General features: G+C 32.9%; 1 protein-coding gene across 16 annotated transcripts in view; it reads right to left on the bottom strand.

Moving 5' to 3' along the window:
* LOC126883236 (zinc finger protein 83-like) overlaps positions 1-14,298 on the bottom strand; it is a 139,782-nt gene extending 125,484 nt beyond the window's left edge. For 4 of the 16 annotated variants that reach the window (XM_050648532.1, XM_050648527.1, XM_050648528.1 and 1 more), the window contains exons 1-2: positions 13,712-14,001; positions 13,340-13,648 (exon numbers count right to left, since the gene is read on the bottom strand). In XM_050648532.1, the coding sequence (XP_050504489.1) occupies positions 13,340-13,648; positions 13,712-13,769 (367 nt within the window). In that variant the 5' untranslated portion in view covers positions 13,770-14,001. Of the gene's footprint in view, positions 1-13,339; positions 13,649-13,711 lie in introns of all 16 variants that reach the window. The other 12 variants (XR_007697581.1, XM_050648525.1, XM_050648517.1 and 9 more) reach the window with 7 other exon arrangements.
* Between the last annotated feature and the right edge of the window lie 717 nt (positions 14,299-15,015).

A 15,015-nucleotide genomic window follows, 5' to 3' on the forward strand; every position in this document is an offset into this window, starting at 1 on the left:
CTTTCCATTTGTACTGATGCTGCAACTGTGTAACATATTCTTTCACATAACGATTCCAAAAGTGCTGGTACATGTGCCGAATCGTTTTGTAGTTGGAGAGCCTTCCTATTGCAATTTTGCTCAAGTCAGTGTCTGGAAGGGTAGTAATGGGACGGCCAATCAGGAAATGGGAAGGAGTAATTGGAGTTAGATCATTGGGATCATTAGAGTGTGCGAACATAGGTCTGGAATTCAAGACTCCCTCGATCTGAATAAGCAAAGAATTGAAATCCTCGTAAATTAGTTTTTTGTCGAGTAACACCCTCTTTAAATGATGTTTCATACTTTTGACTGCCGCCTCCCACAGGCCTCCAAAATTTGGTGCATACGGTGGAATGAAATGCCAATTTATATTATGTTGAATCGCGTAATTGTTAATAGAATTATTATTGTCTAAAAGAAATTGACCAAACTGCTTAAGTTCATTGCGAGCTCCAACGAAAGTGGATCCGTTATCCGAATAAATGTCGTTTGGGATTCCTCGTCGAGCTATGAAACGTTTCAAACAGGATAGAAAACAGTCGGTTGTGAGATTTGATAGGAGCTCAAGATGAATTGCTTTGGTACAAAAGCATACAAAAACGCAAACGTAACCTTTTATTGCTATGGCTCCTCTACCTGGTTTATTATTTAATAAAAATGGTCCTGCAAAATCTATACCACAATGTTGAAATGGCATTGATGGTGTTGTGCGAGCTTCGGGCAGGCTTGCCATAGGACAACTGGCAAAGTCAGGTTTAAATTTAAAACAAGTAAGACAATTTCTTACAGTTTTTCTTGCAAGGTCTCTCCCCCGAATAGGCCAATAAGATTGTCGAATTGATGAGAGAAGGAGTTGAGGACCTGCATGTAATAGAACTTTATGTTTATGTTCAAAGATCAGTTTAGTAGAGGGATGATTAGATGAAATTAATATGGGGTGCTTAGAGTTAAAGTCTAATGCAGATAGTCCAAGTCGCCCGCCTACTCGTAATATATGGTTTTCATCTAAGAATGGAGTAAGATTTGAAAGTTTATGTTTCGGTGGTAATGGTTTATTGGAATTTAAAATAGATATTTCCTCTGTAAAGGAATCTAATTGAGCAAGTTTAATTAGCCGCAATGATGCTTGCTCTACTTCTGCAAGAGTTAATGGACCTATCGTTCCTTCTGACCTTTTTTCACGAGCGTTATTACGAAATCGAAGACAATAACTGACGACATGTTTTAAAGTGGAAATATTGGAAAATCGAGAGAACAGAACGAGTGGTTCAGAATGGGTAGCTACTAGCATGGATCTTTCAACCTTTTGTTCAGGAAGGTCGATATCTGGCATGGCAGGAGGTGCGGGTTCGTCTATGGGGCCGAGCAGAAAATGTGGCCCCTTCCACCATATTTCACGGTTGGCTAGATCTTCTGGTAGAACTCCTCTGGAAGCCAGGTCTGAAGGATTTTGTTTGGTATTAACATAATGCCAATCATCCTTGTTGGTTAATTGTTGAATTTTTGCGACGCGATTGGATACGAATTGTTGTAATTGATTAGGATCCTTTTTTATCCAACATACTACGATCTGAGAGTCGGACCAATAGTAGATCGGTACTGACGGTGAATGGGCATTGACAACTTGTGCTGTTAATTGTGCTCCCAGTAGGGCAGCACATAACTCTAATCTGGGAATTGTGAGTCGCTTTAATGGTGCAACTTTACTTTTGGAGCAAATTAAATGACTTTGATAATTGCCACTTGCATCTATGCTTCGAAAATATATGCAGCTTGCATAAGCATCTTGTGATGCATCGCAAAAACAATGCATGTCTAATATAGAATGATTGGATCCAATGACATGTCTGGGAATCTCTAATTTATTGAGTTGAGATAATTGATTGTAGAATTGTGTCCATTGAATATAAATATCCTGTGGAACCTTTTCGTCCCAATTTAATTTAAGGGTCCATAATTTTTGAATTAGGAGTTTAGAAAGTACTATTACTGGAGATAGAAGGCCAAGAGGATCCCAGATTTGTGAAATAATAGATAGTATCTGTCTCTTGGTAATCGAATAATCGAGATGAATTGGAGATATTTTAAAATTTAAAATGTCTTTGCTACTATTAAATTGTACACCTAAGGTTTTACAGCTTTCATGTACACCCAAATTTAATATTTCATTTGGAATATCGCAACATTGAATTTTTATTAGAACACTTGGATTATTTGTAACCCATTTTCGAAGTATGAATTGTGCCGATTTTAATATATCGGAGACATCTTTACATCGGTCTTGTAATTCGGAAAGATCATTGGAACCTGTTACTAAGTCATCAACATAGAAATCGTTAAGAATTGTTTGGGAAGCTATAGGAAATTTATTATTGTGATCGATTGCTAACTGATTTATGCATTTTATTGCTAAGTACGGTGAACTAGTACAACCGTATGTCACTGTGTTTAATTGATAAATTGAAAATTTATCTGCTGGGTTGTCTCTCCACAGGATCTGATGAAGGGGCTTGTGCGAGTCGTGGATAAGAATTTGCCTATACATTTTGCTAACATCGGCAGATACAACGTATTTATATAATCGAAACCTGATTAAAATGTCAAAAATGTTATTTTGCACCTTTGGTCCGACATATTGTAACTCATTAAGAGACCATCCAGAGTTGCTTGGACTTGATCCATCGAAGACCACTCTAAGTTGAGTAGTCAGACTGCTAGGCTTGTATACGCCATGGTGGGGAAAGAAATAAATTGGTTCAGTGACCATGTCACCTTCCACTTTGGTCATGTGACCTAAATCGATATATTCGTGGATAAAAGTTTTATATAAATGATAGAATTGAGAATGAATTTTGAATCGTTTTTCTAGGGATACGAAACGTTTTTCAGCTATTTCTCGCGAATCTCCCAATAAATCAGTAGAATATTTGAGGGGCAACTTCACTATGAACTGACCGTTTTCAGCTCTTCGAGTTTGTTTATTAAATATTTCCTCACACTGGACGTCATCTTGGGATAATGGTAGAGATTCGTTGATGTCATTGATTTCCCAGAATTTACGTAATTGGTTGTCTTCTGGTATAAAACATTGTGAAAAGTTGCATAATGACATTGATGATGCATTTATGAGAGTACCAGAGATTACCCACCCTAGTTTGGTGTTTTGAAGTACTGGCGCATGTTTACCTAATTTAATATTGCCCTCTAATAGCAGTTCCCAGAACAAACTGGCACCTATGATCATGTCCACTTTCTGAGGAGTATTAAAAGTGGGATCAGATAATTCGATATTTTGAGGGATAGAAATTGTGGAGATATCAAATTGTTGTAATGGAATAGTTGAAATGAATGGTGTTACATAACAAGATAATTGAAATTGAAAATTATGTTTGGTGGAAAAAATTGTAATTGACGTTTTCTTTTTTAAATTAGAAACTACTTGGTTAATACCAATAATGGATAATTGAGCATTGGTTAATGGTAACTCTAATCGTTGGGCAAACTCCTCGGTAATCAAATGGGATTGAGCTCCGGAATCAAGCAGAGCTCTACATTGATGGAATTGATTGTTGTGGTCTTTAACCTTGAAAGTTACTGTCGATAGAATTATGTTAGATTGTGTAACTCTCTCGGTGACTGAACATTGTTGATTTGGGACTGAAATAGCTTGAACATTGTGAGAAATTGTTGGTGCATTGTGCGACACCTGGTCACTATTATTTGGATGGTTGTGAGCACCTTGTGAATTGGTTGGATGGGTATTGTTGTATACATTTGATTGTGTGTTTTGATTTGAACGAGAATAATCCTGGTGTAATAACGAGTTGTGTTTACGTTTACACTTACGACATGATCCGCTGGTGCACCTTTCCTTGGAGTGACCAAAACGTAAACAATTTGGACAAAGCTTTAGAGATTTAATGTTTTCCCATCTGTCATTAATTGACAACTGTAAAAACTCCTGGCAAGAATAAATTAAATGATCTCTTTTACAGAAATTGCACTGAACTTGGTTTACTGCTAAATGAAATTGTGATCGAGATTGACCTTTAGCGGTCGACATTGAGGAGGAATGAGGCTCTTCTTGTGACTGTAATATATCTTGTCTCTGTTTAAGGAACTCAAGGAATTCGTTCAACTGAGGCAATTCTACTGACGTATAATATTCTTTCCACTTATGTTGACTAAGTTTGTCTAATTTATTATAAACAACATGAATAATTGTCATTTCCCATAGGGACTCTTTAGTGAGCTTCATTCCTTCTAAGCATGATAGATGCTCTGAGACTTCATCGATCAACCCCCTAAATTGTATGAATGTGCTTTTTTGTATGGGATTTAAATTAAAAATAGATTTTAAGTGGGTGTCTACTAGAAAATTTTTGCGATCGAATTTGTCGCAAAGCATCTTCCATGCAGCATAATAGTCTTGCGAATCAGTAAACCCTTCTATGGTTCGTTTGGCATAACCTTCCAACGCAGCTTTTAAAAAATTAAACTTTTGGCCTGCATTTAATGATGAATTTGAATCAATTGTTTGTAAAAAATTTGTTTTAAACTGGAGCCACTGGGAATACTCCCCGTTGAAAGTAGCTAGTTTGAGTTTAGGCAAGAGAAAGTTTTGCAAAGGATCGTGATTTGTTACATTTTGAGGTGTACTCGTATTGTTGATTATATGAGGATCCTTGCTCTTGATGTATTCCTCTAAATAGGAAATCGCGGTATAATAGTCATTTTCGAAAGGTTCTCTTTCGCTTACATGACCTTCCAGATCGGCATTTAAGCATTTTTTCTCAATGGTTTGTTGTAACTTCTCAAATTGACTCAATAAATCAAGATTATTATTGTATCTCATATTTATGTCGCATAATGAGGGTGTAATCGATTTATCTATTATCTTATTTACAAAGTTTAATAAACAAGTTAGCCTAGATTTTAACGTGCCCCGACTTCTAATTAAATGTGAAATATCTGAACTCGACATTATTATGAAATAAAGTATAGTAAATATTTTTATGTGAAATATATAACTGAAATATGTAATGAAATATATATAAATGAAGTGAAATATATAAATTTTATATTATATTATAGATTATGAATATTTATGAAATTAACCCTTAAGTACTAACATCTTAAATCAATGGCGCAAACACTAACTAACCGCCTGACAGACGGGTTTCACATTTTACTGGTTATTTTTCTTTTGTTAAATATTATAATGCAAAAAAATATGTCGATGACTTACTGAAAGTATTACTTATCCGAAAAACACAGTAATTGATCTAGTTTTTCTATATTTATTAAAATACAAAACATTATAACAAGAATGGAAGGATTGTTTGTGCGACTTTTTATTCCTGAAAAAAAGTGGGATAAAAATGAAACAAATTAAAGAATCTTGATAAAAATTTATAATCGAGTTAAACAAAGAGTAATAAACATGAAAATAAAAAAAAATTTAAAAAATATTAAAACAAAAAAAAAACTGACAGGCACTAAAATTTGTACAGTGTAGCAATGGTAGTCAGTGGCAACATTTTCATCACAAATTGATCCCACTTCGCTTACGTCGTCTTCTACCTCATCAAGTCATTTCAAAAGAGTTTCCTCATAGTCTTTATCCCCTTATTTGAACTTTTTGACGAACTGGGGCACATTATGTTTAATAACGAACTGGGCACAAACACTAACACCCCGTCTATTAGACGGAAATCACACTTTGAGTCTAAATATCTTTCGAATAACAACCTGCAGCAAATTGCCGAATTCAGTACTAGTAAATAACAACCCAACTTGAAAAGTCATAAACGGATGACCTTCAAATTTTTCTAGGAAGGGAAATATCCCACTTTCAACAAACGATGCCGTCTGAGAGACGGTGTGTTAGTACTTAAGGGTTAAATGCTCGTAAATTATACCTTAAATTGAAACGAATAAAAAAATATATTGCCTAAACAGCTCGAAACGGATCCTAACTGCCAGAATCTATTTTTAGCACAAAGATTTGGAATGTTAAGGGTTTAAAATTGGTGAAAATATTATCTATATAATAGGAACTGACTTACAGTTACTTAGCCTTGCATAGATACCTGCTACAATCGTCCAGATCCTTTGTCAGCGAAACTTCGCGTCTCTTGCGGCAATGAACTGCTGGCCGAATGGAGTGTTGTTGGCTTGCACTGCTGTACACTATTTAACACACAACCTTATGGAAACTTTCGTTTTTCTGGGAATTAATTGATTTGAAATTGAATAATTATCGAAATTTACCACCGAATCCGGATTAGAAGGATCAGAAATATTTGTATAAATTGTTGATTGAATTGTTGTTAGGTCGCTGGTTTAATTGTGGATATCGTAGTGGTAAATATTAGATCGATAGAGTGGAACAAAAAATTGGTAGACGTTCACACTTGTTTATTGATGAAACACATTTTGTCGAATCGTACATTCTTGGTTTTAACAAGATCTCAACCCCGATTTGGAGTAAAGCTTACAGCGTTGCCGTATAGGCGAAATAGTATTTAAAGATACGAATTGAAATAATAATATGTAAACAAAATTAACACAATAAAAATAGTTTAAGATGAATTATGAGATAATGAACTAAAAATAGGTAAATATGACTTAATTTTAAACACCAACCATGTCAGTCTTTCCCTTAATAAATCTGGGCGATTTCCTAGTGTGACGAGTATCAGCGTTATTGGTGCTCACAGGTGTTCCATTGGGCTCTCTAAAAGAAGCAGGAGCGGTTGTCGTGATGTTGCCCCCCGCAGTAGCTGCAGAAGTTGCTGTAAGATTAGAAATAGGCAGCCTATCCTTATGAACATTCACAGTTGGTAGAATCCTGTTAGCAGTTTTGGGCCTGTTACTATCACAATTGGTTGGCAAACTACCAAAGACATCAGAAGTCCCGCCCACATGATGAGGAAAATTAGCAAGCCAAGCATATGAACCAGTTAAATATTGCTTTCTCTCACTCATCACCCAGCGAGTTACACTTACTCTCTAGATTATCCAGTTTCTTTGCATGATCAGCAAGAAATGAAGTATTCAGAGAGGATATTTCAGCTTTAAGAGAAGAATCAATCTTATCTTCTAGTCTTCCAAGATATTTTTTAAACAAATTATCAATAACATGTTCAACATTAACACCTGAATCTGCACCAGAGAGACAGCCATGTCATTTATAGGTAATTGAGGGGCTCCTCTTCTTTAAAGCTACGGCGCGAGCCTCGGTTGAAGTCAACTCAGCACAATCTTTACATAATTTGTGCGAACAATAATCACACAAATCCAATGGATCATCCTTATTATCAGTTTTACCACATTTAAGGTAACTCATTTTAAATTGATCTTGATACAATTAAAAATGTTTCTGTACCTATATTGACTGGACTATTTATTTTCAGGAGTCACAAAAAAGGCACAATTAGCGACTAGATGTTAGTGGTTTCTTAACTAGATGTTAGTGGATTTGTCCTAGCTTCTGCCCTGATAGGGATGAAATACTAATGAATTGGGATTAAATTTCCATAAAATAGATAAATGCAAATTGAAAATATTATATCTTTCAAGGCCAGTCACTCTTCAAAAATTAGAAACAATAATGTGCAAAACATTTTAAAACAGACGTAGTAAGCAATACCCCAAAACCTTAGATACAATCAGGAAGAATGTAGAACAGGGGTCACCAATTAGTTTCCTGAGCTTCGAAAACCTATGACACTTCCGCGGTCCGGATTTAATGCTACCTGTGTCTGGTTGTTCTGATTTGGTTTTTAGCATTTTGGGATCATCTCAAACAAAAACGATCTTCTGTCATTTTCTCAAAACTTTCTCAACTGTCAGGGAGCGGCCTCACGACGAGTTGAATTCTTTCCTTGTACAATAAATAAAATTTAAATTCATTGTTTATTGTTTTGATGTTATTATCAGTATGTTTTGAACACACCAGTATTGTAATTGTTACTGAGAATATTTTAAAAGTTAGGAATTTATATTTCCCAAGTTTTTAGACATTTTAAACAAATAATCATAGTACAACATGGTAATTATTAACATGTTATCTTTTCTACATTAGTTTCAATGCAAGCTGTTTGTTACAAACTTATTAAATCTGAAAACTATTTTATTTAAATGCACAGTTGAAAAGTACTCCCACTTAACATATAATATAGAGGAAATGAATATAAACAAATCGCACATAACAATTTTATATTACAGTTTACTTAAATTCAAAATTAATGATTATAATAAGTATAACAAAAAGGAGAAAATTCTTTACAAAATTAAATTATCTGTGAGAAAAATGACATTTTTTATTATGTACAACCTGTCTGAAGTTTGGAGTGAGTTTAGTGCAACTGTTTCTCATTAGGGAGTTGAGATATTCATCTGTTAGCTGAGATCTGTACCGATTTTTAATAAAGTTCATTCTTGATAAAGCGGCTTCACACACATAAGTTGAGCCAAACCTACACAATTTCTGGACAAAACACTTCTAGATTTAATGGCGGTCCCCACAAAACTAGCCCACGGTCCGGATGCGGACCGCAGATTGCCAATTGGTGGCCCCTATACTTGACTATCAGAGTAGATCATTCTTGTCTTTTTCAAATATGAGCATAATTTATCAATATCTAAATTAAGAACTAAATGAAAAAGGCATGATTTATGTGAAAATTTCATAGATTATATAAAAGTATAAAGAACAGTCGTAAGAGAACTGCTTAATAGGGTGCATCGAAAAAATAAAAGTTGGAAATGTTATATGTAATAGCGTGAAAAAGTTGCTAGTGTTATTTTTCAGCATATTAGTATTTTTAATTTTTTTTCTAAGCGAATTTTCTGCCCCCCCAATGACCTTGAATTTTATTAAATATCTGATTTTTATGGCTAATTCAATTTATATTATTTGGAATAAAATATGTGCTAACTCGATCTAAAATCAATTAAAGAAAACTTAAAATTTTGTCAATTACAAATTTAAACGATATTTATAGTTTTATTTGTTTTTTCAGTCTCCCCAACATCTTTGAAATGTCCCACTTCGTGAGTTCGTGCATGTAATTTTAACTTATGTTTGGTGCGATGCCATACTTTGTTATTATTGTTGTTTGTAAATTAGAGATTTCTAAAATAGATAAACCAGGACCATGGGGAATAAAATGAAGATGTGCTGTGGACCGCCCCATTTTTGGACAACCACCAAATATACCTTAAAAATGTTTTACCTGAATACAAACAAGCGATGAAGTTTTGTGGTTACAAGATGATAAAAACTCAGCAAGAAAGAGCCAGAATTTTCTGGTATTGCCGAACAGGTTGCAATTAAATTGTAGGAAATATGGAAAAAGGTTTTAATTCCAATAATTTAACATACAAAAATTATTCAGCTTTTAAAAACACATCATGACAAAATATATGAAACTTATGAAACCATTTTTAAGAACAGGCAAAACAGTGAATTTTACAAAAATAAAATTCAATGCTTTAAGAACAATAGTACAACTACATGTTTCGATCTTGCGCCATGCAAATGTGACACTCTGATTAATTGTCTTTGTAGCAAATCTCAAAAAGTGCCTCTAGATGAGCGCGAATTTCTATTAAATCAAAGAGGTCCCCGAAAAATGGTGATGAGCTCGATTGATAGGGAAAACAAAAACAAATATAATCAGAGAGAACAACGGTAAAAGAAGAAAGCTACTGATGCAAAGACAAAAGTTTAGCTCAAGTAAAAAACAGTACCAAGTTTTATGGTCAATCAATGATGGAAAAACACATAACACTTGTGCACGAGCCAGGGTGCAAATATTTCGGTTATGGGTATCCGCTGTCTGGTATATCAGAAAGTGTCAATTCCAGCTATTGCATGTGACGAAACAGTCATAAATACTGGCGTTAAGGGTGATGTAATACGGCTGTTAAAACATCTTAAAAAACTGCTTCAGTGGTTTGTATGTATGCGACATTCAAATGATCTACCCCTTGGACATCAAAAGAAGTTTGCCAGTGACCAAATCAAAAATCGTGAGGGTTTTCAAACTTTCTCCTATATAAATTTTGATTCAAACGACTACTTTGAGTTAATTAACTAACGAGAATATCACCTTACAGAACCACCTATATTCTCTAGATTTTCGAGTGACAATCTGCGAGATTTTATTAAGAATCCTAACTTAGACCCTTTTATCATTAATATTGAGAAATATCACTGCAACAAACAATGTGTAGAACGATGTGTCAAGCTTGTGACACAAGCTTCTCTAGCAGTTTGTGGAGCGTATTCAAGGGATGGATTTATAAAAACTCAAATTGATTCCAGAAAAACTATGCCTCACTTTAATGCTAAATAGGAAGACATCTTTGAATAGAATGCTTTTACCATATTTTTTTTGTAATATTTATATACCTACCTAATTTTGTACTTTGCTTTATATTTATTTTAGTATTAAAAAACTTGGGTGACATCAGAGAGACGGATAAGTTAGGCTATTTTGTTATAAAAAGAATGTTTTAGTATACTTTTCTTAAGTAAAATTTTTAATTGCCTTGTGAAACCAGAAAATATTTTCCAATTTAAACCGAATTTATTTATTCAAGTTCTATAAGGTATTACATGTCCCTTATAAAAGAAATTCGCATATTGATGTATTTTTTCTAATTTTTAATTGCCGTGGGGGGTAGAAAATATTTTTTATTTCAACGCAATTTTACTAAAATACTAAATAGTGTGTTAGGTAACTTTTGTGAGCTATTACATTTTCGTTTCGAAATAAAAAATTTTTTCGTCTGTTAACATTTTTTCAAAATTTTTAATTGTCTTGAGGGGCAGTAGATATTTTTCAATTTCGAAAAAATTTTACCAAAATACTTAACTGTTGATTGGGCAACTTTTGTGCGGTATTACTTTTCCATCACAAAAAAAAAATTTTCGCCTGTTTCGATGCACTCTACTGCTTAAGACTAACAGTGCCAGGTAGAGGTAGGGTACTACATCATCCAAGAACTGCAGTTGAGTTCGAAAGTTCAGTTTCGCTGACGATCCAGCGAAAATACCAGATCTACTTGATTTCTTCATAGTCATAGTTAAAGGCATAGAAACTGGTTACCTAAATGAAGAATCAAATCTCGACCTTTATTCTGATCACACCAATAACAGCACAAGTTAGTGCCACAAGCCACAATTATAGAAAAAGAACTTTCTATGATGCTGTTCAACAAGAATACCAATTGGGAACAATAAATTGTGTGATGTGATTGCTGGCTCACAGGTGAGATGTTTGTCTATGGGGAAAATCGATGTGGCTCATATCCCCTAGTGAGAACAATAATGGCGAAACACGAAAATCAACGTTTTTGAGTTAAGTCCATCAACCGACATCTAAATATGCCCTTTTTTGTGCAATATCGGCTAACAATTATTTAATTTCCTTATTACTAGAGGGCGCCTAAAGTCTTTATGGTATTGTGAATTTGTCAAATATTTTGATGCATTAACGACGAAAGCACACCAAACTTTATATCAACACTGGCGAACGTGTAATTACGCCGTGCCTGCATGTATTTGAAATATTAGATATTTTATTAAAGAAAGTAAGTACAATGTGCAATAGTGGCGAATGAGCACTTTTGTCTGTGTGGTCGTTTTTGCTTTTGTTATTTTTTTTATAAAACTTCTTACAGAGAAACTCAGTTTCAATTATTAAGATATTATTTTGTTATTTTTCTATTGTACTTTAGTTTCATTTTGCGAATAACTGGTGTGAACAATAAAATATTTTATTTGATGCGTTTAATTATTTTTAGAAGTAAATTTTTTAATTATTTAAAACAGAAACTAAACTGTTGCAGTATAGTAGTAGTAAAGTATAGTTTTGTTCTGAAGCTATTTTCTTGTGGCATTTTTATGATTAATTATTTATATGGGAAATAAGCCACAATTAAAATGAAAAAAATAATTTTATTAACGTTTCGACGCCCAAATCGGGTGCCGTTGTCAAAATACAAAATATTACTAAAATAAACTAAATTGTTGTTGCTAAGCAAAAAAATTCTTCTAATAATTTATTTAATCTCACTCATTTATATTGGCAATTCAGACATATATTATACATTTTAAAGTAGAAGACTTTAAAATGATATTGCCAATATTTATGAGTTGCGTTCCTGGGACGACTTACTGAAAGATAGTTCATTCGATTACATGAAATTAACCCCAACTCAAGAATATCCGTCATAAAAAATTATAGCATGTGATATGTCTTTAAAAAGACAACCAAATGCAACGACAGTAAAATTCTCGCGTTAGAGACCTCATAGTAAATCACAAGGGAAAACCAGGAAAAACCCTGTGATACTATCCCGACATCGTAAGTATTTGGTCTTACATTAATTTACTCTCAAAAAATAATACCAAATTCTGACTTGTAACATGTTTAAATTATAAATAATATTAATAATACTAGATATATAAGTAATACTAAAATATAAAATATGTACTAGCTCGATATTATTGACTTACTAATCTTGGTATTTTCTTTCTATTGACTTCCTCTTTCAGTATGGGTAACCACATCCTACTGCATTCTACCGAGGAATTTGCGACACAATTGGTTTCATTTAGCATAATTAGAGCCGCTTCTTTGATTTTTCTCTTTTTACTATCTGATTCTTTCAGGACTATACTTGAATCTCTCCACTGAACTCTATGTTCATTATCCCATGCGTGTTGACATATTTGAGATCTCTCAAATTCTCTATTTTTAATATAACAACAACACTTTAGTTTATTTTAGTAATATTTTGTATTTTGACAACGGCACCCGATTTGGGCGTCGAAACGTTAATAAAATTATTTTTTTCATTTTAATTGTGGCTTATTTCCCATATAAATAATTAATCGTAAAGTATAGTGGTGAAACATCAAATTAAACATCCTCGATAATGCAATAATGGCGTAACGCAGAAAAAAAAATTAAGAATACATACAATGTACACCTTTTCTTCAAATAAAATTACTTCTACTAATTGGTTTAAATGACTAGAAGCATATTATTAGAAAAATTCTTCAAAATGATTACCTATTAGTCAGTTATACTGTTTAGCAGTTTCATCAAAACTTCAAATACGATTATCTCTAAATGTTCATTTTGAAGTTCACTCGTCGTCGTTCTCACTTCATCGTCACTATTGTTCTCACCAGGCGATATATGAGTTGTTTGGTAGTGAACAGTTAAGTGCATAAAGAATAGAATTTCTTATTTAAATATAATTTCATAACACTTTGTAATGTAAGCATACATACCATGTTCACTGCTTTGACTTCCTTTAGCAGTATACTCTAGTTTTATATTATCAACATCACTATTAAAATACTGGAATCCTAAGTCACCTCCCTTCTGTTCAAATGCCATATTATCTTCAACTGATAATTCTGTTTTAATTTGGTCCAAATTAATATTAGAACCTCCATGTCCACAGTCTTCACTAGGAGTATTTTGATCAACTGGAGCAGGTTCGTTTTTTATGAATTCAGGTTTGACAAAAATACTATTCTCAAACTTGATTTTTGTTACTGTATCTTCATTTTCTTCTTTTCTGTCCATTCTATTTTCTAAAAATAAGGTGAAAAAATTATTAGTATATTAATTAATAATAAGTTTGCAATCTTTATTACTGTGAATTACTGTATTTTTTTCTTTATAATTGTACAAATAATATTTACTGGTCTTCATACATGGTCCTTTTAGTTAATAGTTAATCTACATCCCATTTTCTTTGTTTTTGAAATATGTAAGTAAATTGTAAATTAAAGATGTAAATCAAATAAATCAATTATTTCACTACGGCTATGTGACGACCAACGAACAGGAACAGAACACAGAACACAAATACACAAACAAACAGGTTGGGTAGGGCAAAGTAAAGGTGGCTATGGTAGGGCGTAGGGGAGAGATTAAAATGTCCAGCAAACGACGGCACTGTTGCCAGATTTACCTTTTTCCTTTTAGCGGGAATTTTAAAATTAGTCTAATGCCACTTTGGTTTTAAAAGAGAGTTCTGTATTCTTAAATTTATAACCTTACTTTTACAAGTAATTAGGATTATTTTATTTACATGTAAATATTGAAACAAGTATTGTACTGTGTCATAATTTAAAGCTCATGTTGCAGTATTTTGAAAAAAAAAATGAAGCTCAAAAGAAATATACTTATACAGTACAAATTATTTTTTAATGGGAATGGAAATTTACGATTTCAAAGGTGAAAATGTGTTGGGATAGTATAGATGGACACTTTTTTATTTTAGTATTAAGTGGTTACATAATTATTCAGAATATTAATAAAATTACTTGTAATTTTAATTAGTTTTAATATGTATTATAATAGTATTAATTCTCATCATGTATCTGGCTAAATAGCTAAGCGCTAAAGCCGCAAAATAAAAAAATTGAAAAAAACATTCTTAGTCAGGGGAAGTTAATAAATTCTATTTTCTTATTGCAGTCATTTTGTGACGGCTTAAGAAGTTACATAAATGATGTCTTTAGGCTGTGCAATTTTAACTGTAGAAAGACATCTTTATCACTTGAATTTACATGATATAGGGCTTTTCACTCAGTCATTTGTTTCGAGCTTCTGTCATGTGTTGTCTATATTATTAATATATCTATGTCATATGTTATTGATATTGCCAATGATACAAACCAAAGACGTATGACGTAGATATATTAATATTATGTGACACTTGACCGAAGCTCAAAACAAATGACAATTGATGAAAAGCTGTGGTGTTCCTTTCTGCATAACTATTATTGTTATTATTGTCATTATGTCATTCACTCATGTCAATGTCATGTCATTGTCATATCATTATATCACAGTTTGTCAATCATAATGTATGTACAATTTTAGTTTATTAAAACCTTTAATTCTCAAGGTTTTCATTATTACAATTTAATAAACTAAAATTTATTCAACA

Source organism: Diabrotica virgifera, chromosome 4 (assembly GCF_917563875.1).
Source record: "Diabrotica virgifera virgifera chromosome 4, PGI_DIABVI_V3a".
Lineage (NCBI taxonomy): Eukaryota > Metazoa > Arthropoda > Insecta > Coleoptera > Chrysomelidae > Diabrotica > Diabrotica virgifera.